Source organism: Vulpes vulpes, chromosome 15 (assembly GCF_048418805.1).
Source record: "Vulpes vulpes isolate BD-2025 chromosome 15, VulVul3, whole genome shotgun sequence".
Lineage (NCBI taxonomy): Eukaryota > Metazoa > Chordata > Mammalia > Carnivora > Canidae > Vulpes > Vulpes vulpes.
The window spans coordinates 88,228,401-88,250,573 of record NC_132794.1 but is presented as its reverse complement, the minus strand read 5'-3'; the positions used below and the strand labels follow the sequence as shown (position 1 = coordinate 88,250,573).

At 50.3% G+C, this 22,173-nt stretch overlaps 2 protein-coding genes across 3 annotated transcripts in view; both read right to left on the bottom strand.

Moving 5' to 3' along the window:
• Window positions 1–126: 126 nt before the first annotated feature.
• Window positions 127–9,409, bottom strand: ANKRD2 (ankyrin repeat domain 2). Its single transcript, XM_025991449.2, is given in 10 exon segments — window positions 127–450; window positions 1,242–1,340; window positions 1,433–1,531; window positions 2,553–2,651; window positions 2,976–3,074; window positions 4,572–4,679; window positions 4,812–4,970; window positions 5,734–5,835; window positions 9,226–9,318; window positions 9,320–9,409. Coding segments are annotated over 10 exon segments (1,083 nt in total). The 5' UTR covers window positions 9,395–9,409; the 3' UTR covers window positions 127–300.
• Window positions 9,410–10,881: 1,472 nt separating this feature from the next.
• Window positions 10,882–22,173, bottom strand: part of UBTD1 (ubiquitin domain containing 1) — a 56,087-nt gene continuing 44,795 nt past the window's right edge. For both annotated transcript variants that reach the window (XM_025991437.2, XM_072739668.1), the window contains 2 exons: window positions 13,286–13,513; window positions 10,882–11,998 (listed from right to left, as the gene is read on the bottom strand). In XM_025991437.2, the coding sequence (XP_025847222.1) occupies window positions 11,613–11,998; window positions 13,286–13,513 (614 nt within the window). In that variant the 3' untranslated portion in view covers window positions 10,882–11,612. The remainder of the gene's footprint in view (window positions 11,999–13,285; window positions 13,514–22,173) is intronic.

Sequence of the window (22,173 nt, the reverse complement as noted above, 5' to 3'; positions counted from 1 at the left end):
GAAAAGCGACAGGGCTGGGGGCAAAGGGCTGCAAGTGGGCCTCTTCCCCGAGCCTACCCTCGCTCGGTTTTCCTTCATTCTTACATTTCAGACACAAACAGAAACCAACAGGACCAATTGCAAAAATGACTTAAAAAAATTTTTTTTTATTATTATTATTGTTTTTTATTGCAGTAGCTTGTGGGTGTCCCGGGTCCTCCACGGAGGAACGGCAGCGTCCTCAGCTCTGGGGCCGTTCTTATGACCCCCTGGCTGCACGCAGGGCGACAGCCCGGGTGCCCAGCTGGCCTGGGCAGATGTTTACTGGGCTGGTACAGGTTGGGGGGTCTCCTGTGCACTCTCTACAGGACCCTGCAACCCGTTCTGCTCTGCCCCGGGCTCCGGATGCTCCAGAGCCTGCCGGGTATCCGCTTGCCACAGCTGCACCAGGTCCGTGGGGGTCTTTCCTGCCTGGGGGAACCAGGAGATCTGATCACTGTTCAGAAGTTTGTACCGGGACATTCCCTCATCTATACCAGGAGTTCCAAACAGGGGCAAATATCTAGAGATGTCTATGGTTGTCACCATTAGGGAAGTGGGAATTACTGGCAATTAGTGAATAGAGGCCAGGGATGCTGCTTAAACATCCTATAATGCACAAGATAAACAGTTGTCCAGCCCCAAATGTCAATAATGTCCTGGTTGAGAAACCCCTACTCACATCCTCCCCGTATCTTCCTGACTTTCCTATTATCCCTTAGGATAATATCCCTCTTTCTTGAGTCAGGGGGACCCTCCCATTCCCCTCTCTTTTGTGATTTCTCTGGGCCCCCAAGAAGAGCTTGGACTAGGGGCGTAGGACCCTTAGAGAACTCCAGGCCCACACCATGTGCTAGGTAGGAGTGGTCATGCCAACCAAGCGCTTAGATTCCTTCCAGCTATGTTCCTCCATGATTATGACCTTCCTAGGCCTGGACATTTGAACCCCCTTTGATCTACTTGGGGGCCTTTGGGAAGTCCTCTTACTGCCCTTTAAGGCTGTTTCTCTGCACTTGCACTCTGGACAGAGATAAACATCAAAAGAGCTGAGGAGGTGTGTGGGCGTCAAGTTCCCAGGAGGCCACCCAGAGAGACCTCCACTATGAATGTGCTCCAAGGGCAGGCTGAGTCTTGCTCAGTTTTCTCTGTCCTCTGAGTGCCTAGTACAGAGCCTTGGGAAGGGATACACACTAATTACTGAATCAGGGAATGAATGAACTTACTAGGTTCTTGGTCATCATGTCAGCCCCATGCAGGAGTAGCAGTTTGATGATTTTGTAGCGGTTGAGCCTCACAGCGTCGTGCAGAGCACTGTCTCCTTCCTAGAGCCAGTGTGACACTCAGTTATGGCCCCTGGGGGCGTGTAGGGGAGCCCCCATGATGTGGCTAAGCAGAAGGGAAGCTGGACACTCACTCTGTCTTTGGCATTGATGTCCAGGCCCAGGGATAGAAAGTGCTGCACAATCTCCACATGCCCTGTCCGGACTGCCACGTGCAGGGGTGTACTCAGCAACTGTGTGGGGAGGAAGTGAGAACTGCTGGCTGAAGGGGCCTAGACTGTGGTACTCCAGCCTAATCCCTTCCCCAAGTCCTAATGCCAAGGCCTGAGCCCTGCAAAGACTAGGAATGCTACCATTTCCGCCATCCTATCCAGTGGTCAACTCGGAAGCATTACATGCCATGTCCTCTGGGAGGCCTTCTATGGCTCCCCTCTCACCCAGCTGTGAGCAGCTGTTCACTCCTCTGCCCTTCTTTTAATAATTATAATAGATGCCATTTACTCAGAAGTAACTATGTGACGGGCATGGCAAAAGCTGACAAAACATCAGCCTTATGCTGAATAAATAATTTACATACATTTTCCCATCTAATTATATAAGAATTCTATAAGATGTTTGACAGATAAGCAATAGAGGCTCAGAGGCTGTCACTTGTTCAAGGTTACACACAAAGGAATGAATGAATAGAAAAATGGTGGATGGGGTGCCTGGAGGGCTCAGTCATTTAAGCATCTGCCTTTAGCTCAGGTCATGATCCCAGGGTTCTGGGATCGAGTCCCACATTGGGCTCCCTGGTCAGTGGGGCATCTGCTTCTCCTTCTCCCTCTGCCCCACCCCCTAGCTTGTACTCTCTCTCTGTCTCTCTCAAATGAATAAATAAATCTTAAAAAAAAAAAAAAAAGGAAAAATGGCCGATGAATAAACAAGTGAACAGATGAGTGGATGGCTGGATGGACAGATAGATAAAGATGATGAAGGATTGCATGGATGAACAAATCCCACATCTTTTGTCAATGCCAAAGCTACCTAAATTATGGATTTCTTCTCTTCACCTCTCCTCGGTCCTTCCTGCTCCCACCCCTGATGGCAGTCCCCAAGGTCCTACAGGGGATGGTAAGGAGCCCTCCCTGGTTTCTGTAACCATTCTAGAAATCAGCCTAACTCACTACCTTCCTGCTTCCAGGGCTTTTCTGTTCTCTGCCCTTTGCCCTCGCTCTCCAACCACCCTAATATCTGTGAGTGTTACTGCCTCACCTTATCCCTGATGTTGGTGTCTGCTCCTCGGCTTTGCAGGAGTTTTACCACCTCCAAATGGCCCCCGCGGCAGGCCCAGTGCATGGCTGTGCAGTCCAGCTAGAAGAGATGGGGCTTTAGGGGAGAAAATGCCTAGGGAAAAGGACCCCAACCAATAGGGTGGGAGGAATCAGGGGAAAGGGGGCAGGGCAGGAGCAGGGGCACCCCTGTGCCTAGGCAATGGACTTGGCAGAGCAGGGGAACCCTCAGGTCCAAGCCAGGTTTATGGAGGATGGCCCCAGGCCATATAACCCACTGGAACTTGGGGCTGGCCAGGAGGAAGCCTGGGTGTGTCCCAGGTTGCCACAGATTTGCAGGGAGAGGGGGTCTACTGGTTCTGGGCCCACCTCCTACCTCCCACCCAACACCTGCTCTCTTGCTCACCCGATCCTGGAAGTCCACAGTGGCCCCACTCTCCAGAAGCTTCTCCAGGATCTCCATGTGACCTTCCAGGGAAGCTCGATGAAGTGCTGTCCTGCGGAACTGTCCCCAGAGCAACTGTCAGGGCCTGATCTCTGGCCTCAGGCTGAGACCCAGGCCTTACCTCTTTTCCATTCTGATCCCTGTGCTGGGTGCCCATAGCTTCCATGTTCTGGCAGTTCCTTCATGTTCTATTCAGACCAGCCTAGGAGCCCTCTTATGCCCTGGGAACTCTTACCTTACTGTCCCCCACCCCAGGCACATCAAGCTAGATCTTGACACAGGCTGTTCCCTCTGCTGGGAATGCCCCTTTTGCCCTCACTTCATATGACTGCTTGATGAATTCTTGCTCCTCCTTCAAGAAGCAGGGCAGTTCAAGTGCCATTATCTTGAAATCTCTAGGCCAAGCCTGCCCCCAGGGGACCCAGAGAAGCTTCTACAATGAGAGGGTGTTGGAAGGCAGGCCAAGTCTTACTAGACTCTGTTTCCTTTGAGTGCCTAGCCCAGAACCAGAATGGAGAGGTCCACACCCATGACTAATTCAAGAAAAGAATGAATTTCAGCTTTTTTTTTTTTTTTTCTCTTGAAAAACTCAGGCCATGAGGCATATCTTCCCGTAGTAGTCTAAAGATCTGGTTATGTGCCAGTCTCCCTCTACTCCCAACCCTGGTCTTTCCTTTTTTGTACTTGCCAGCACCTGGCAGGGTGCTCAGAGATGGAAGGTGTTTGGAAAGATGGAGAGGAGTGAGACTCTCGAGTCTCATTGAATGGAAAGGCCATGTAGTTTGAGTCCATATGATGCAGGCTGAAGGTGACCAGTAAATTGCTTAATCCTGGGATAGGAGTATGAAAGAGCACCCTGCCAAGTGTGAAAGAGGCAGTACCAGAGAAAACAAAAAAGTGTGAAGGGTGACAGAAATGTTTTGAAAATCATGGTGATGGTTGCATGCCATGGTAAATATAATTAATGCCACTGCTATGTACACTTAAAATGGCTAAAGTGGCATGTTATGTTTCATATTATATGTATTTTGCCACAATAAAATAGTAAGTTTTAAAAGGAAGTGTATTATACAGTGCAACATAAAAAATAGTATCATATCCTAGCATCTGCTTTATAGTTTTTTCCTTCATTCAGTAAATGCTAATTGAGGCATTAATGTTCCATTTAATCCCCATGACATGCTCTGAGGGAAGCAGGACATTTTACAGAGGAGGAAACTGAGGCACAGAGCTAGCTGAAGGTCACATAGCTAGGGAATGATAAGAGAGGGGATTCGAGCCCCAAATTCTTGGTTTGGGCTCTTTTTATTTAATTCCATTCCTCTTTCTTCCCTAAAAGACCACATGACATTTATTACCCTGTAGGTAGTTCAAGTTGAAAAAGGCCGAAGGACATAGTAGATAAATTCCTGCACAGGCAAGGGTATATCCCAGCTCTTCTAAGGGCCCTCCTCCCAAGGACACCCAATGCCTGTTCTCAAACAGGCCCACAAGTGGTTGGAGTGGGGGCGGCAACTCTGAAAGGGAGGCAGGAACAGGTGCAGGTAGGAATATCACCTGATCACAGGTGTCCGGGGAACCCCCATCAGCCAGGAACTTCTCAATGACCTTCATTTTCCCCTCCACTGCCGCTTTCAGGAATGTCTCTTCCTCCACGGGGCCAGTCTGGAAAACATGAATCCGTCACAGACGGCTGCCCTGCAGTGATCAGAGGCCCTCCCGGCCTTCCTGCACCCCCCCCCCCCCCCCCCCCCCGCCACCGCTTGCCGACACAGGTGTCCTCCCCAAGACCCTTACGATCTCCTCGGGCTCTGGAGGTGGCTCCTGGGCGGCGGCCAGTGCTTCCCGCTTCTTCTGCTTCCGTTTTTTCCGCAGCTCGATGAGGTTCTGGATCCCGCCCACGTCGATGATCTCCCGCCGAAGATCTAAGGATGTCTTGCGCACGCGCTCTTGGCCCTGCATGGAGGTGGCTCATCAAACCCCACGCTGGGGCCTTGGGGCCCCTGAGCTAAGCTGGGGGAGGAGGATAGGGAGAGCTGCTCAGGAGAGAGAGAATCCAAGTCTAGCTCTCCTGCCCAGGACCAGGAGAAGCAGATGCGACCCTGACACAGACGGCTCGGATCAGGGGACAAGGGGAGATTTAAGGGTCCCAGCTTTCAGCCTTCACGTAGGTGAAGGGTAGGATGAGGGAATCTCAGAGGTAACCTCAGCCCAGGCCTTCAGAATGGAATCTGAATCCCCAGCTTTCCATGCAGTTTCATTTGTGTGTGTGTGGTGTGATCATAAAAGCAATACAGAAACAAAATGTATGAAGACAAAGCCCTCCTCCCAGAGTTAACTTCTATTGCGGCTTGGTTGATGACCTTCAGATAAGCATCCTATGGGATCATCCTCCACAGCAGTGCTCTGGAAACTCTGCTTTCCTCTTACCTCTCCAATTAGCACATACAATGTCCCTGAGGCCCTTGACACCAGCATGGTGCCTTGCTGTATTGCTACCCCATCAGTTGGGGCTTCCAAAGTGAATCAATCCCCTGGGATCTTATACACGTGCAGATTCCGACTCAGCAGGTCTGGGGTGGGGCCGAGATTCTGTATGGCTAGCGTGCTCCCTGGGGGTTAGGGGGGCTGAGATGATGGTTCTCATATAACAGGGAGCAAAGCCATAGCTGCCTGTCCTGTCCCCTGAGCACAGAGGTTGGGTTCTTCTCACACTTACCTTAACCTTTTGTAAGGCCAGACTCGGAGCCCCTTGGTGCTTCTCATCCTCCAACACCAGCATGTCCATGGGCAGCTTCTGCTGGGCATTTCCTCGGAGTTTCTGGTGAGCCAAAGAGAGGAGGTGCTCCAGGACCTGCCTACAGCACGAATGGAGGCAGGTAGCCTCTCTCCCAACCCACTCCAAGGAGATCGCAAGGACCTCCTACTGTGACCTCAGAGCCCTTCTGAGCCCCACTTCTGATGGGTCCTGGAGAGCCCCTGGCCAGAACCAAGCTCATGGTTCCCCAACTCACCCCAACGCCAATGTCAGTTCAAATACCTTTCCACTGATGGCCACATTACCTGGCAGAAAAGGGAAGGGCTTCTCAGTCCTCAGCAAAACAAATTTAAGGGCTGCCAGAATGCGTGTTCATGAAATTAAATATATTCACTTTTCAAAGCACCCAGATGATGGTGGTGGTGATGATGATGATGATGATGATTTCTTTGTTGCCATTAAAAATTCACATTGATGAAATGATTATGGTAAGAGTTTATAGTTATATAAATAGTCACATGTCAGTACAAAAATTTGGCAACTCTCTGTCAGATACCAACTTTTTTTTCCTCAGATTTTACTGCTCCATGAAATGCTGGAGCTGGAAACTTGTCAGGAAATCTGAGGGATGGAAGCCACAGCTACCTAGCCTTCAGTTTGAAGGGACTCTTAGCATTCACCTTATCCTTGTTGTAATTATATGGGTGAAACTCTTTCCAAGTCTCCTCTCCATTTGTAGTTTTGACTTGTCTGGACCACTTCCTCATGGCCTCCTCCTCTGTTTTAAAGGAAACCACTTTTTGTGAAGCTCTGGCACCCTATTTCTGAAGGCCCTGTGTGCTGGGAATTCTCACTCAGGTAAAGGATGAAGAGCCCAGATGGCAGCTGGGGAGGAATGGCCGGCCACCTTTACAGAGCTCTCAGCTGCCTTTTGCATTTACCACTGAGCTCTAGTGTTCTATTCCAAGGTTGTTTTGAGGGCTGGTTCCCCAGGTCTTTATTTGGGAGGTTCTGTTGCGCACTGGCTGCTCCCTTCTGTGTTGGGCTTAAATGGTTTGAGGTATCCCCAGTGCTGGCCTCACCTGGAACACTGCATCTTCATCCAGGAACAAGGATGACCTTGGGCTGCTGCTACTACTGCATGTGGGACCCTGGCTGGGTTCCTCATGGAGCATCCAGAAGGTGGGCTTGGGTCATAATTGTCTTGGTAACCCTCGCACCTATGACAGGGCCTAGCGTACGGCAGGTGCTCAGTGAATGTTTGGAGAATAAATGAGTGAATGAGTGAATGGATCATGACAGGGGGCGCTCAGCATCTCTGCCTACCCCTAAGTCTTCAGTGATGAGTCCTAGTATGCTCCCACAACAGAGCCCAAACCAGGGGCTTCCGGACTCTCCTTCGCCTCCCATGCCAAGAAGGGGGAACAGGCTGGACAGAGGCTCCCTTCTGAGAACCCTGCTGGACTGGGGCCTGGTGGGAACAACTAGCTCTCATGCTCGTTCATACCTTACCCAGACTCTGTGGTCCCTTGCTTTAGATTTGTCTTTGTGGGCTGACATACAGTAAGTACTCAATAAATGCTTACTGGATTGGGTGTTAGTTGGTAAAACACAACAAAACAAACTCCCACCTTACTTTGCAGATTTTTGTACAGATTAAATGAAAGAATGGCCATACAGTGCTTAGCGCAGTGCCGGGCATGTAGGAGGCACTTGGTGGGAAGACCGGCTCTGTGAGCACCCAGCGCCCTGACAGCCCTGCTGCTATATTTGTTAGGTGAATGAATGGATGAGGACTGGTCTGTGTCCCCTTGCTGAAGGCCTCTGTCCAGCGGCAGCACTCCAGAAATGGCCCAGCAGCATGACTCACCTGCCTGGCACCAGGGCAGGTCGCATTCCTGGAGATCCAGAGGTGCCCCAGCCCAGACTCAGCAGGTTCAGCCCCAGCTCTTCCCCCCAAAACCTGCCCCCCACCAGAGTCCTGCTCCTTCCCTCTTCCTCACCCCCATTCTGTCACTCCTTTTTTGAACAGATCCTACCTCCAAAGTGATTTGTTTCCTCCCTCCCATTCCTGCTAGGGCCAGTCTTTCCTCTCCAACATGTCCTTCTCAGGCTGTCAGAGCTGCCTTCCTAAAATAGGTCAGATGGCACCACCCGCCCTCACTCAGCAGCACTTTGTGGCTCCCCATTGCCCACAGAATAAATCTCTTTTCCATGGCCTTCTCTGGTTTATGCCCAGCCTTAGCCCCTACCTATTACCAGATTTTCTCAGAACAGGCCCACCGTCACCCACCCAAACTTCTGTGCCTATCTTTTCCTTCGCTCGGAATGCCCTCCCTCCCAGGTCTCCACTCACCAGCCTTGAAGGCCCCACTCAAATGCCGACGCGTTCCCAAGAGTCCTTGAGCACCCACAGTCAGAGTGACTCACCTACCCTACGTGCCCCTTCACTTCTGACTTAACAACTCTATTTCACCATTACTTCACTCTGCCTGTTTTTCTTTCTTTAAGATTTATTTATTTATTTATTTTATTTTATTTGACAGAGAGAGAGAGTGCACAACCAAGGGGAGCAGCAGGCAGAGGGAGAGGGAGAAGCAGGCTCCCCACTGAGCAGGGAGCCCCACATGGGGCTCCATCCCAGGACCCTGGGATTGTGACCTGAGCCAAAGGCAGATGTTTAACTGACTGAGCCACCAAGGCGCCCCTCACTCTGCCTGTTTCTTAGTGGACTGTGCACCTGACAGGTGCTGGCTAAAACAAATGTAGGGCTGGTAAGGAGGAGGTAGGGGCTGGCCCTACTGATCCTCTTATTCCTCACAGCACCCAGCACTTGGTAGAGGAGACTCTAAGTCAGGTACTAATTTAAATAGAATGAAGAGTAGACAAGCCTGCACTCTCCTCTCCCCCACTTCTTTATCCCAGAGAAAATGCAGTTGCCCAGAGCTGCATGCTCCAAAAGCTTCCCCACATGCGGCTGGTAGTCTAGGGAAAACCCACGCTTCCTTTCCCAGCACCCCTTCCTCGCTCTGCTCCCAGTCTTTATCCTTCTTCAGGGACCATATGCTGGGAGTTTGTCCCATCTCAGCCTCCCACTTAGCTGCTGGGAGATCTCGGGGGCCCACACTCCCACATTCTCAGGTAGCACCCCAGCTGTCCTGCTTGGTGCAGCCTGGCCTGCCTCCACGAGGCCCAGCTGGGTGGCAGGATCTCAGGAGCCCAGCTTGCCTCACCCGCCCCACTGTCTCTCAGTTCTTGGGATGGAAGCTCCAGTCTCCCACTGCCAGCAACCCCCTCCACCAGGAGCACTGTTGGGCTGGAATGGAGCCATCGGGCCCCTGGGGACACTTGCCTTCCTTCCCACTGAAGATGTGGCAGCCAGGCTCTTGCTTCCCTTAACAATAGAGCTGGATCTCCTTAGAATCCCCTTGGGTCCCCACACCATACCCATACCTCATTCTCTTCCTCCTGCGCCAGCCGCTCTTCGATAAGTGCCGTGGCCCTCTGCACTGCCTCAGAGCCCTCCATGGTGCTGTCTATAACCACCCTCTGCAGGCCACAGGGCTTCAGGGGCTTTATAAGCCAGGGCATCCACCCCCTCCCCGCTGGGCGCCTTTGCCATGAGCTCACCGGCCCAATTCTCCACCTGCCTCCCCCACCTGTCACCTTCACCCCGGGCAGCCCCAGTGAGCTAGGGGAAACAGGGACAGTTTGCCCCCCAGCCTCACCCCCTGGCGTATTGGAGCTGAAGGGCCCAGTGTCCCAAAAGCAGAGCTGCAGGAAGGAGCTGCCCAGCCTCTGTCCTGAGTGCTTGGATCCAGTTGGGCCTTAGCCGCGGCAGCTGGACTGCACAAAGGACACACTGGCTGCCCCCAACCCTGATGGTAGTGCCACCTGCTGGACGCCTGGAAACTCCACTGCCAGTGAGGGGAACTGAAAGTCAACTGTGGGCTGCGTCCCCAGCTATCCTGTGAACAGGCCCTGCTTGCTCGAGAGTGGGGCAGACACTTCTATGTCTGGGCTGAAGTGCGAAGGTGGTGGGCAGGAGTAAGAGCAGGTGCCTCCCTCTTAGCCTGCAGCTCACGCAGGCCTTTGCCTCTCCAGGGTCCCGCAGCGCCCCCTAGCGAGGCATCGCTGTATGTGGCTGCATGTTCATTACCTCTGACAAACCTTGACCCACCTGTCTGTCTGTCTCACGAAGCCTCTCCAAAAGTTAAAAAGTTCTTGCTTCAAGAAGGGTGTCAGGAAGCCACCTTAAAGCCACCAGAGTGCAGTGCTGAGCCCAGGTGACAGGGACACCAGCTCCTTCTGATCCTTTCCTCCTGGTTTCCTTGTCAGGCCACCCTGACTGGGGTCTGGCCCCGCTCGCTGAGAAGGAAAAAACTCTCAATCGAGAAAAAGCAGACTTGAACTTGCTCAACTCCACACCTAGAATTGTGGGAGGGAGCCCTGGGTCGTCATGACCCAGGTTTAACGTGCCAATGAGCCACAGACGCTACAGCTCTGCAATTCTGTAATGCTCATGTGCCTCGTGTGGCTAAACCACCTTATCAGAGGTCCCCCTAGGATGATGATATGCACACTTTTCCCAAAGGAAGTCAGAACCTTTTTCTTTCTCGTTCCCTTGCTGGTAAGCTGACACATGCTAGTAGTCTAAGTTTGTCTGAGATTTTCCTTTCACATCACCGAGGGTGCGGCACAGCATCTCCAGGATTTTGGCACACACCTCAAGTCCTGAGGGCCGGGCTCAGGGGCTGGAGCAGGCAGCCAGCCCCCTCCTGCTACGCGAGCAGACCAGCAGATTACTAAGGCCACCTTCCTGAGATGCTGCCTCTACTTTCAAAGCACTTTCGCATCTGTTATTCCATTTAATCCTCCCAGCAACTGAGGGAAGAGACAGGGCAAGCAGCATCGTCTCTACATCAAGGATAAGCAAAGTGGGCTCAGGGGTTAAGTGTTTCTTCTGAGGACCTGTAAGAACACAGGGCTTGGAATACTAGTAATTCGAGGCTCCCCTGAATTCTCTGCTATGACCTGCTCCCACACCAGAACTGGCTCTGGGGCTCCACAGAGCTTCCGAGGAACCCAAAGTCAAAGCTAGGCAAGAGAGAAGGAAGGAGCAAAAGGCTTTATTGATAAATATGCAGATATGTCTGTACACAGGGACCTGTTGTGGGCCATGACCAGGCTGCAGACCCCCCACCGCTTGGGTTACAGCCAGGAGATGGCCCTGTGCAGACCCCCGCCACAACAGCACAGCCGTCCAGCCACACCCCCACCCCATCTCTGCCAATTGTGCTGGGGGGCAGGGAGAGGCAGAGGCCGGCCTCAGGCTCCCTGCCCCTGGGGCTCACCAGCCATTCCCTCCCCTCCAGGGGACTGGCACCAGGCCCAGGGCAGAGTCAGGGAGTGGGGGGCAGGGGTAGGAGACAGCAGCTGCTTCAGACCCTGAGCAGAAAACCGGAGTGAGCACAGCCGGCAGCACCAGATGACAGATCTGGGCTCCAGGGGCCTCCGGGCTGGCCCTTGTGGCTCGAGCCTGCTGCGGGAGAGAGGCAGGGTGGAAAGCCCCAGAGTGCCTTTTCTCTGACCAAGTTGGCAAAGCCTGTGTGTGGCAGCACTGCCTCCCGGGTGTGGGGCACTGGTGGCCCACAGTGCCCCTGGGAGGCAGGGTCCCTTCATGGCTTGCTCAGCAACCACACGGCAGGAGGCGCCCCTGAAGAAAGTAACAGCACTCGGAGGCAGCAGCAGGGTGGGGGGGGACTTAGTGCTCAGCCAGGAGGGCCTCTCAGCCCCACAGAGCCCTCCATGGCCTCTCTTCCCAGGGGTCCGCGGGCTCATCAGTCCTGGGGTGGCGGGGGCTGGTTGATGATGACCTGGATAACAAAATCTTTCTGGATCTTGGTTTCCTGGAGTCGCGTGCGGTCTGTGAGCAGCTTCCCGGAGAAGAACCACCGTTGCCAGGACGGCTCAATGCCCTCTTGGGTGTGCAGCTGCCTCTTCAGCTGCCCCACTGTGTCAGGCAGGCTGGCGCTGAGCCTCACGTCCTTGCCCGTGGAAAGGCGCACCTTCAGGGGGAACTCGCGGCGCACGCTGGGCGTGGGCTCTGGCGGCTCCAGGCTCTCCTCCTCAGTGTGCTCCAGCAGCAGGTTCACGGGCGGCGACAGGCAGTAGATGGGCAGCTGGTAGCGATTGCCCAGCTCGTCGTAGCATTCACAGAGGGTGCCTGTGTGAGGACCGGGCCAGTCAGAGTCTGCTTGGGGACCCCCGGGACCCCCAATGTCGCTGTAATTTGGAGACAGGGGCCCATGTGGGAGTAATTAAGGTTAAATAAGCTCATATTGGGGAGGAGCACCAATCCAATAGGATTAGTGTCTTTATAAGAAGAGACACCGAGGCACATTCTCTCCCCACCATGCGAAGCCATAGCAAGCAGGTGGCCATCTACAAGCCAAGAAGAGAGCCCTCACCAAAAAACAAATCAGCTAGCACCTAGATCTTGGGCTTCCCAGCCTCCACAACTATGAGAAATAAATCTGTTGTTTAATAAGGTACCCAATCTGTGATATTTTGTAATAGCAACCCAAGCAAAGTAATACACCTGTTCTGGCATCCCACAGTCCCCAAACCCACCCTACAGTCAGGTGTCTCTGGGACAGAGAGCTGGGAGTTCAAGGTAAAATCGGGAGGATGTGGGCTGGCATCTTGGCTTTACCAGGTACTGGCTTGTTCAATGCTGGCAAACTATGAAACGTTCCATTTGTTCATTCAACAAGTCTTTCCTGAACATATGGGCTTGGTGCTGGGGTTACAAGGGTGAATAGAAAGCACGGGCCCCGCTCTTCATGGCTTATCCCCTGGTGGGCCCCAGTTTCCTTCCTGTACTATGTATTGCATATAGTAGTATATTTATTGTGTCTTGAGCACCTACTAAGTGCTGGGACTTGGCTAAAGAATGTTTTGCATATCTTGCTGAGTCCTTAAAACCATCCTATGAGATGGGTATCCCCACTTTACAGCTGTAAGTTCCTGAGACTTTAAAATCGAGAAGCTCCCTGCTCAGGGGCACACCACCAAAAACAGAGACATTTGTTACAACCCAGGTCTGTGATTCTAGACTTCCATTGTTATTCTCTACTTTACACGGCCCCACAAGGCTGTTATGAACTTAAATGTGATAATATAGTAGGAGCTTCTAGCTCAGTGTCCAACACATAACATCCAACAGAAGGTTAGTACCTCAGATGTTCTGTGATCCCAAAGTACCCTGAGCAACTCTATCTTGCTTTCATCTAGCTTGCTTTGAGGTTGGCTGGTGTCTTTCTATCCCTTCACTAGACGAGCAGGGACTGTGTCTCATTTTTGTTTGTGCCCCCACCCCTGGTCAGTAAGGGCTGCCTAAATGAACAAGCAAATGCCACTCTGGCCACCTAGCAGCTTGGATAAGAACTCCCTATGTGTGGTTGGCCACTGGCTCTCTTCCACCCTGAGCAGCCTGGTGGCTCCCACTCACCATGAGGCAGGGTGATGCTGGCTCCATCCAGGATGGCCTGAGCCAGCTCATGGTCGTTGGCCTCAGCTGCATAGGCGGCAGCCTTGAGGGCGTCCCAGATCTCCTTGCGGCCCTCAAAGGCAGGTGCTGTGTCCCAGAACTCATCCCGTTTGCTCCTCAGCTGCCCGTCAGTCATGGGGTAGTCACTCTTCCACTTCAGTCGTTCCTTCTTCAGGGGCTCATTGCGCCCTGAGCAGGATGGAAGGGACAGGCTGAGTGCCTCTAAAGCCAGGCTGTGGTCAGCCCTCTCTCCCACCCCTTCCCTGCCAGCACCCCCCCTTCCCCCATCCCTCCCCTTCCCAGCAGTGGCTCCTAAATATTCAGGTCTTGGGGTCCTTTCTTGGCATCAAGGAAGAGTCTGGAGACTGCACACACCCAGCCTGGGAACGCAAACTATCTTTGTCAACACTGCATATATTGCCTCTTTCCTTGATTATGAAGGAGTACACGTTCACTATTCTTAAAAACCTGCCAAAAATGTCAATGCGTGAGAATAATGGTGGTCATTCATAGGGCAGGGCAAGCACTTTAAACCCACTGCTGTTCATCTCATACGCAAAACCCAGCAGATGGGCAAACTGAGACCTGAAGAGCCTATCATTTGCCTGAGGCCACATGGGTAGGGATCTCACACAAGACTTTCTAAATGCTAAGCCCACCCTCTCACTGCTGTCTGTGCCATGCTGCCACCGGGGAAAAAATGACTCAAGAACTCTACTCTTGGGGATCCCTGGTGGCTCAGTAGTTTAGCGCCTGCCTTCGGCCCAGGGCATGATCCTGGCGTCCCAGGATAGAGATCCATGTCAGGCTCCCTGTATAGAGCCTGCTTCTCCCTCTGCTGGTGTCTCTGCCTCTCTCTCTATCCCCGTCTCTCACGAATTAAAAAAAAAAAAAAAAAACAAAAAAAACTCCACTCTTCAGAAATAACCACCGTTGACACAGAAACAGATTTCCTTTCCCCCCATTTCTCTCAATATGGTTGAGTTCATATCATTTTTTAAAAAGACTTATTTATTTATTTGATAGAGAGTGAGCGTGCACCTGCACGAGCAGGGGTGCGGGTGGGAAGGTGGGCAGAGGGAGAGAGCATCCCAGGCAGACTCCCTGCTGAGCACAGAGCCCAAAGCAGGGCTTGATTTTACCACCCTGAGGTCATGACCTGGGCTGAAATCACGTGTCAGAGGATGCTTAACCAACCACCCGGGTGCCCTAGCTAAGCTCAGACTATTACATTTATTTGTTTATATTCCTTGTTACAGAAAGGACTTCGCATTTTTTTAATGCCAATATGTTTCTTTCTATACTTACATTACTGTCAATGTATATTCCCATGATTAAACATGATAAACTGCAATGTCTGTCATTAATGAATTGTCTACCACATAGTTATAAAAAATATTTTTTTGAAAAAACCATAAGCAGGCAACCAAAAAACCCCTGTGGCATCTGAAGATGAAAACAATTCTGCTAAATGTCATTTTTCTTGTTACGTGGCCCCAAATGACTTCCAAGACAAGTTAAGACGGAGGCCAGAAACATCTCTCAAAGGCTCTATGAGGCTCAGTCCTTTCAAAGCTGAGCGCAGAATTTGCCACAGGAGAAAGGTCTCAAGCCCTCAGCTCCCCCCTAGAATTCAGATTCTACAGGCAAGAGGCAGAACCAAAGCTGAGGTCAGCCCCAAGGCTGCCTTGTCTGGATGGGGCAGGAGAGGGGGCTCCTCAGGGGAACACAATGACATCCACTGCCTACCAGTTGTGGGAAAGAACACCCTGCAAGCACTGTACTTATATACACTGTCCCATTTTAGCTTCACAATTAGCCTTAGGCCCTAAAGGTTTAGAGTTTCCCCCAGATGATGGGACAGGCAGAGCGATCAAATGACTCGCCTGAGGTCACACAGTAAGTGAAAGAGTGAGGATCCCACCTTAGATCAAGACAGAATCCACAATGGCCCTCCTGCAGGTTTGCCACCAGTGCAGGCAGCAAACTCTCAAAGTCAGACATTTAATTTAAAGGGCTTCTGGGTTAGCAGAAAGAAATGCAAATCCTCTTTGTGGGAAAACAACTTTAAACCAGGCCTCAAAGAATTCCCAGGATAAAGTTCCAAGGAAAATAAATGATAAGGTCAGAGTTTTTTTTTGTTTTTTTTTTTAAGCACAACATACAAGGAAACCGGCAGTATGAACCAGAGCCAGCAAAAACAGCAGACGGAAGAATCAGACAGACAAAGATTTCAGATATGGGGTTTATCAGACACAGATTACAAAATACCAAGTTTAAGAAATAAGTGAGTCTTAACAATATGAACAAAAAATAGATGTATAAAAAATGACCAAGGAGAAATTAAAAGAACCATACAGGACTTCTAGAAATGAGAAACATACTAACCGAAACTTAAAGGTTCTAACTTTGGAGCACCTGGGTGGCTCAGTCCGTTGAGAGTCTCTGCCTTGGGCTCCGGTCATGATCCCAGAGTCCTGGGATGAATGAAGCCTTGCATCAAGCTCCCTGCTGGGTGGGGAGCCTACTTCTCCCTCTCCTCCCTGCTCTTGCTCTCTTTCACCATCTCTGTCTCTCTCTCTTAAATAAATAAACAAAATCTTGGGGAGAAAAAAAAAGGGTCTAACATTTTAAGTCAGAATTTCCAGAAGGATACAACAGTTAGAAGGGGGACGAAACAATATTCAAAGAGATCATAAAAATGTCTATTTTCGGGATCCCTGGGTAGCGCAGCGGTTTGGCGCCTGCCTTTGGCCCAGGACGCGATCCTGGAGACCCGGGATCGAATCCCACATCGGGCTCCCGGTGCATGGAGCCTGCTTCTCCCTCTGCCTGTGTCTCTGGCTCTGTCTCTCCTTCTATCTCTCAAGAATAAATATATAAAATCTTTAAAAACTGACCTATAGATTTAATGCAATTTCACTAAGATTCCTAACTGGGAAGCTTTTTTCCTCTCTCCTCCAGGAACTTGGCAAGTCTAAAGTTTATATAGAAGGACAAAACCACCCCAGAGCAGGATGAGTGGGAGAACCTGCACTACCATTACCAACACGGATTATAAAGCTATAGTGAGTGCAGTCCTAGAACAGGGACAGATAAATGGGCTGATGGCACAGAACAGAGAGCCCAGAAATAGACCCAGCATATACAGAAACATGACTAAAATGAGCAGGAACATTGCAGATGGTGTGTGCATGTAAGATGGATGTGAAATATATATATACACACACACACTGGCCTCTGCCCCTGGTTTCTGATAATATTCGGTCTTTTATCTGGTTCCTAATACACAGCTGCTAAAACTCTTATAATTTCCTGAGTGATAGAGATGTCTGTCTGATATAGAGTTCCCAAACCCCTTGGAACTTCCTGGGTGATTCAAGTGTCTTTCATTCTAATGAGGTGGCTCTTGGTGGGCTCTAAGAAAAGCTTGGAACTTTTAGCCCTGTCCCTCATTCTCTGGTGAGGAGAGAGGAACTGTAAACTGAGTTAATAACTGGTCATACCTATGTGATGAAACCTCCACAAAAATCCCAAAAGTATGAGGCTTGGAGAGCTTCCAGGTTGGTAAGCATATCCATGTGCTGGAAGGGTAGCACACCCGAAGTCTGGGACAAAAGCTCCTGTGCTTGGGACACTTTGAAATGTCCCCTCATAGGATCTCTTCATCTGGCTATTTATTTGTATCCTTTAAAATGTCCTTTGTAATAAATCAGCAATAGTAAGTAAACTATTTTCATGGGTACTGTTGAGCTACTCTAGCAGATTACTGAACCCAAGGGGAGGTCATGGGAACCTCTGATTTGTAGCCAAGTTGGACATAAGTTGTGGGTAACCTGGGTACTCACTACTCGAAACTGGAAGCTGGGGCAGTCTTGGGGCATGAACCCTTAACACGTGCACTAATTCCAGGTGGCATCAGAATTGAATAGAATTGTAGGATACCAGTAGGCATCCACAGAAAATTGGGAGAATTGGTGTGGGAAAAATACCCATAAAACTGGCGTCAGAAGCATTCTGTGTGATCAGCAGAGGAGAAACAGAGGAGGTTTTTCTTTTTCTTTTTTTCTTTTTAATGGTTTTATTTATTTGAGGTAGAGAGAGAGAAAGAGCATGAGCGAGTGGGGGAGGGGCAGAGGGAGAAGCAGGCTCTCTGCTGAGCAGGGAGCCTGACACAGGGCTTGATTCCAGGACCCTGAGATCATGACCTGAGCTGAAGGCAAATGCTTAACTGACTGAGCTGCCCAGGCGCCCCAAGATTTTTCTTCACAAGGGACTACTGATAAATGCTATTAGGGCTACAGGCTCTCCATATAGGAAAACACAAAACAGAATCCTTACCTCACACCAGCCACAAATATTAAAACCAGATCAATCAGGGGCTTAAGCGTGGAAGAGAAAGGACACAGTGGAGAGACAGATTATAGTTCTGTCTGGATGTTTTTTGTGAAAGTTTGGTCCAGAGGGGTTTTTTAACTGGATCAAAGAAATAGCTCTGCTTCATGATTTCTGACCCCTTCTCTCTCTGGTCCTTTAGCAATAACTCTGATCAACCAGGGTTCACAGTCATTAAGTGACACCCTCAGGGACCTGTGGGCCGTGTGGGGCTGCCCCTCCACTCGGTGATTTCTCTTTTTCTTTTCTTTTTTTAAGATTTTATTTATTTATTCATGAGAGACACAGAGAGAGAGGCAGAGACACAAGCAGAGGGAGAAGCAGGCTCCATGCAGGGAGCCTGAGGTGGGACTCGATCCCTGGACCGCAGGATCACGCCCTGGGCCAAAGGCAGTTGCTCAACAGCTGAGCCACCCAGACGTCCCAAACTTCTTGAGCTGATTTCTATAGTTTTCCTGTCTCCTTCCTCTTGGCCAGATGTCACTTCTTACTAGCCCCTGCCTACCTGTGGCTCCTATAGGTAGAGGTCAGGCCCAGCTAATGGGCTCCTAATCTGCTGAGGTTGAGAAAGCCTGTCAGTACTTTTGAAATCGAGAGCATCCAGTTTTAAGAAAGAGGCTTCCCAAAGAAGAAAGAGACTAAGCTTCAGGGCATCTGTTGTTCCTGCTCAGAACCCCCTAACTTCTGTCCCATCAAGTGGTTAGGTTTTGGCTCTATTCCTGACAATTGAGGTTGGACTGTGACATCAGGACTCCTAAGGTATAACCACGTACACATGCCTCTCACTGTCTCCTAAGCTAAAAATAGCCCCATGGTATCCCCTTTTCAAAGTCATCACCTGAGGGATGCTTTGCTCATATATCTGGCTTTCAGAGTCCCCTCCCCTGCACGTGGACAGCAGAATGCTTTCCAGTTATCACAGACCCACCCACAAATGGGACACAATGCAAGTGTGCATCTGTAAATATTAACAGCACCTGCAATCACCAAGAATGCAATGGTTTAAAAATTCCTCATCTTATATGCTGGCCCTTTCAGGTGGAAGACACTAGAAAATATCAGAATGGAGTGGGGGTGGTGCGGGGAATAGGGAAGGTTGATGTAAGGAAAGGGCACAGGAGCCAAGTTGTCTTTGCAGCCATCATGGCACTTCAGAGCCAGCAGAGGGCAGCCGCAGCACCTCTGGGCCAGGTGCTGGCTCCCTCCAACACTGAGTCAAATACAGCATAAAAATATCCAGCAAAACTCTCCAGACCGGAGGCAAGCATGTGTTAACAGACATGCCAAAATGTCTGGATCCCTACAGTCTGATGCTTATAATTTAGGCAAAGATACAGACAAAAACTGAAAAAGAAGGTTTTAATCCAAACATAAAAGCAAACTGATGAATATTTTTAATTTCAGTTACTTAAAAAAAAAAAAAACAACAAACCACGATGTTTTATAGTTAGCTGAGTCAAAAACATTGGGCAGTAGAAAGGGTGTGAACACTCTCATATGCTGCACAAATTGGTACAAACTTTCTGGAGGGCATTTGGTATGGTACCAAAAAACTAAAAAATGTGCATCCTTTTGGCTCAGATATTCGGTTTCCAAGAATGTATGCTAAGAAAATAATTACAAGTATGTGGTGAAGGTTCATCTATGAAGCTGTTTAACTCGACACAATTTTAAACAGGGAAAGCTAGAAACAAACTAAATGTATGCCAGCAGGAGAAAGGCTAAATAAAATCTGTGCATCTGTGGCAGCCGCTCTGTAATGCTGACTAATGTGGAGAAATGTCCACAAAACAGTGAAAAAGGGTATAGAACAGCAAGTGTTCTGTGCTCCAGCTCCTGTTTCTAAAAAAGTATGTGAAAAATATATATATTAAAAAGAATGGAAGGATTCACATCAAAATGGTAACAGTGGTTAGAGCTGATTGGCAATGACTAGTGAAAAAAAGACTTTTTTGCTTATATTTTCCAAGTTTCCTAAAAGGCATTTATGACTTCGGTATAAGAATAATACAATGAAAGTTGTTAACAAAGAAAAAAGGGTATGTAAAGTTCCAGGGAGCGGCTACAGAAAAGTAGGAAGGGTTTGTGGAGCCGAGTGAGGGGTTTTTGGGAGTGGTGATGAGCTGCAAAGCCCAAGGGCCACAACCTCTAGGGTTTTAGTTACTGGCAGCTCTGGGTAACTGTCCAGGGGCAGGCCCGGTGCTGCTGGTTTCCAAGCAGGAGCATCTAGTGGCTTCTACTTATGTCTCTACCTGTCCTAAATAAGCTCCAGGTCAAAGACAGAGTAAAACAAATGGACCTTATCTTTAATGAAAACAGAAGAGAAATTTAAAAAACAACAAAAGATCGGGGAACCTGGGTGGCTCAGTTAAGTGTCTGCCTTTGGTTCAGGGCATGATCCTGGGGTCCTGGGACTGAGCCCTATGTGGGGCTCTGAGCCCAGCAGGGAGCCTGCTTCTCCCTCTCCCTGCCACTCCCCCTTCTTGTCCTCTGTGTGTCAAATAAATAAATAAATAAAATCTTTATTTCACTTATTTTTAAAAAGATTTTTTAAAAAGATTTTATTTATTAATTCATGAGACACACAGAGAGAGAGAGAGGCAGAGAGACACAGGCAGAGGGAGAAGCAGGCTCCACGCAGGGAGCCCAATGTGGGACTGGATCCAGGGACTCCAGGATCATGACCTGAGCCAAAGGCAGACGTTCAACCGCTGAGCCACCAAGGCATCCCAAATAAAATCTTTAAAACAACAACAAACAACAAAAGATCATTCTGTAGTCAAAGTCCACACCAGCATGGGGAAGTACAAAACGCCCATGAAAACCATGACTTTCTGTGATAATGGTGGACAGGGAACAGCAAGATATCTGTGACTGAGCAGAGAATGTAGGTTTTTTGAGTACAGAGGCAAAGCTGGAGTCTCAGAGGGCTGTTCAACATACCACCTGTGTTAAGATCTCCTGAAGTGCTGGTTAGAAAGGCAGGCTCCAGGGTTTACTTCAGACCCACTGGACTCAGAAACATAGGGGCCGGGCTGGGGTATACGCTTGATTCCAACAGAAGAACTCCACTTGTAAACACAGGAGAACAGAAGTGGAAGTGGCACACTCATCTACACCTTCATGTAAGTTAGTTCAATGGATCACCTCTGAAGTCACTGCTGAGCACCGAGTTGGAGAGGTAAGAGAAGAGAGCAGGAGGGCACAGCGGTCTGGATTGGGGGAGGATAATGATGGTGGACCTGTGGTTTGGTCTCCATAATGAATGGTGTCTGGCGATACTACCCCCAAGGGAGGGCACTGTAAAGAGTTGGAGAGCACAACCAAAGGCCCTTTCCGATTTACCTGGAGCTGGTGTGTGTCTCTGAGCCTGGGTGTGTGTGCACACTACTACCACCTGCTTCACACTGTTTAATTCAGAATGACGATGCCAAAGAGGGGAGTCTCGAGAACCTATCGAAGGACAGGTTCCTGATGGCTTGCCTCTGAACACCCCATGGCCTCACAGCATGCTGGCCTGGTGCCAGTTCTCGACAAGTGTCTGCTGAGTTGAAAATGGAGCTGACAATCGCCCAGTGAATGGGGTCGGGAGCCTGGTGGAGGAATCACGGCTGAGAGCACCTGTGGGCAGGTGGGAGGGAACAGGAGAAAAGTCTACACGAGAGACAAGGTAGGCAGTCCCTCTGCCTCTTGGTATCATGCCTCAGGAGGTCTTCATTGTGGCTTTGGGGACTGGCACAACTGAGCCACTGGGAAGTGACACGACATCTGAGGCCAGCCAAGGGAACCAGAGATTTCCCAGGACAGGCAGTCCACCCAAGCCAGGAGACAGCCCTATTTATACCGTCAGCAATCCCCAAGCTCTATTTCCACATGGTTACCAAGCTCCATCCCCAGACCCCTACTCTGGGGACAGAGCCCACGGTGTCTTCCCAGGAGTGCTGATTATGGGACAAGTCTGGGCTTGCTCTAGCTGGTGTGAGAGATGAGGCTCCAGGCAGGGACAAAGGCCTGCCTGTCCCAACATCTTGGGCTGCAAAGGCCCTTTGGTCAGGATGCAGACTGGAACATCTCTTCTTCCCCTCCCACCCTGATAGGCACAGCTGGGATGCAGGGGGCTGGTGAGATGAGGCTGAAGTGTGGCACCTGGTGGAGGGGGTCATGGTCAGAAAGAATAGCAGGCCCCAGAAAAAGGATCAGCCCAGCTGGGGAGGGGTGCAGGTGGGGGAAGTGGAGCCCAGGTAATCCCTTCAGGAAGTGTGGTATTTATAGTTAGACTTAGCCCAGGATGACCCTCAGAGCTGAGCCAGAGTAACCTTCAAAGGGAAAGTGCTGGCCCAGCTCTGGTAGCTGGGGCCTTCTTCCCCATCCCTCCCTCACACCCAGCTCCAGGGTTCAGGGAAGGGGAAGGGGTGGAGACAGTTGCTAAGTGACAAACCAGGCTTCCTAAACGG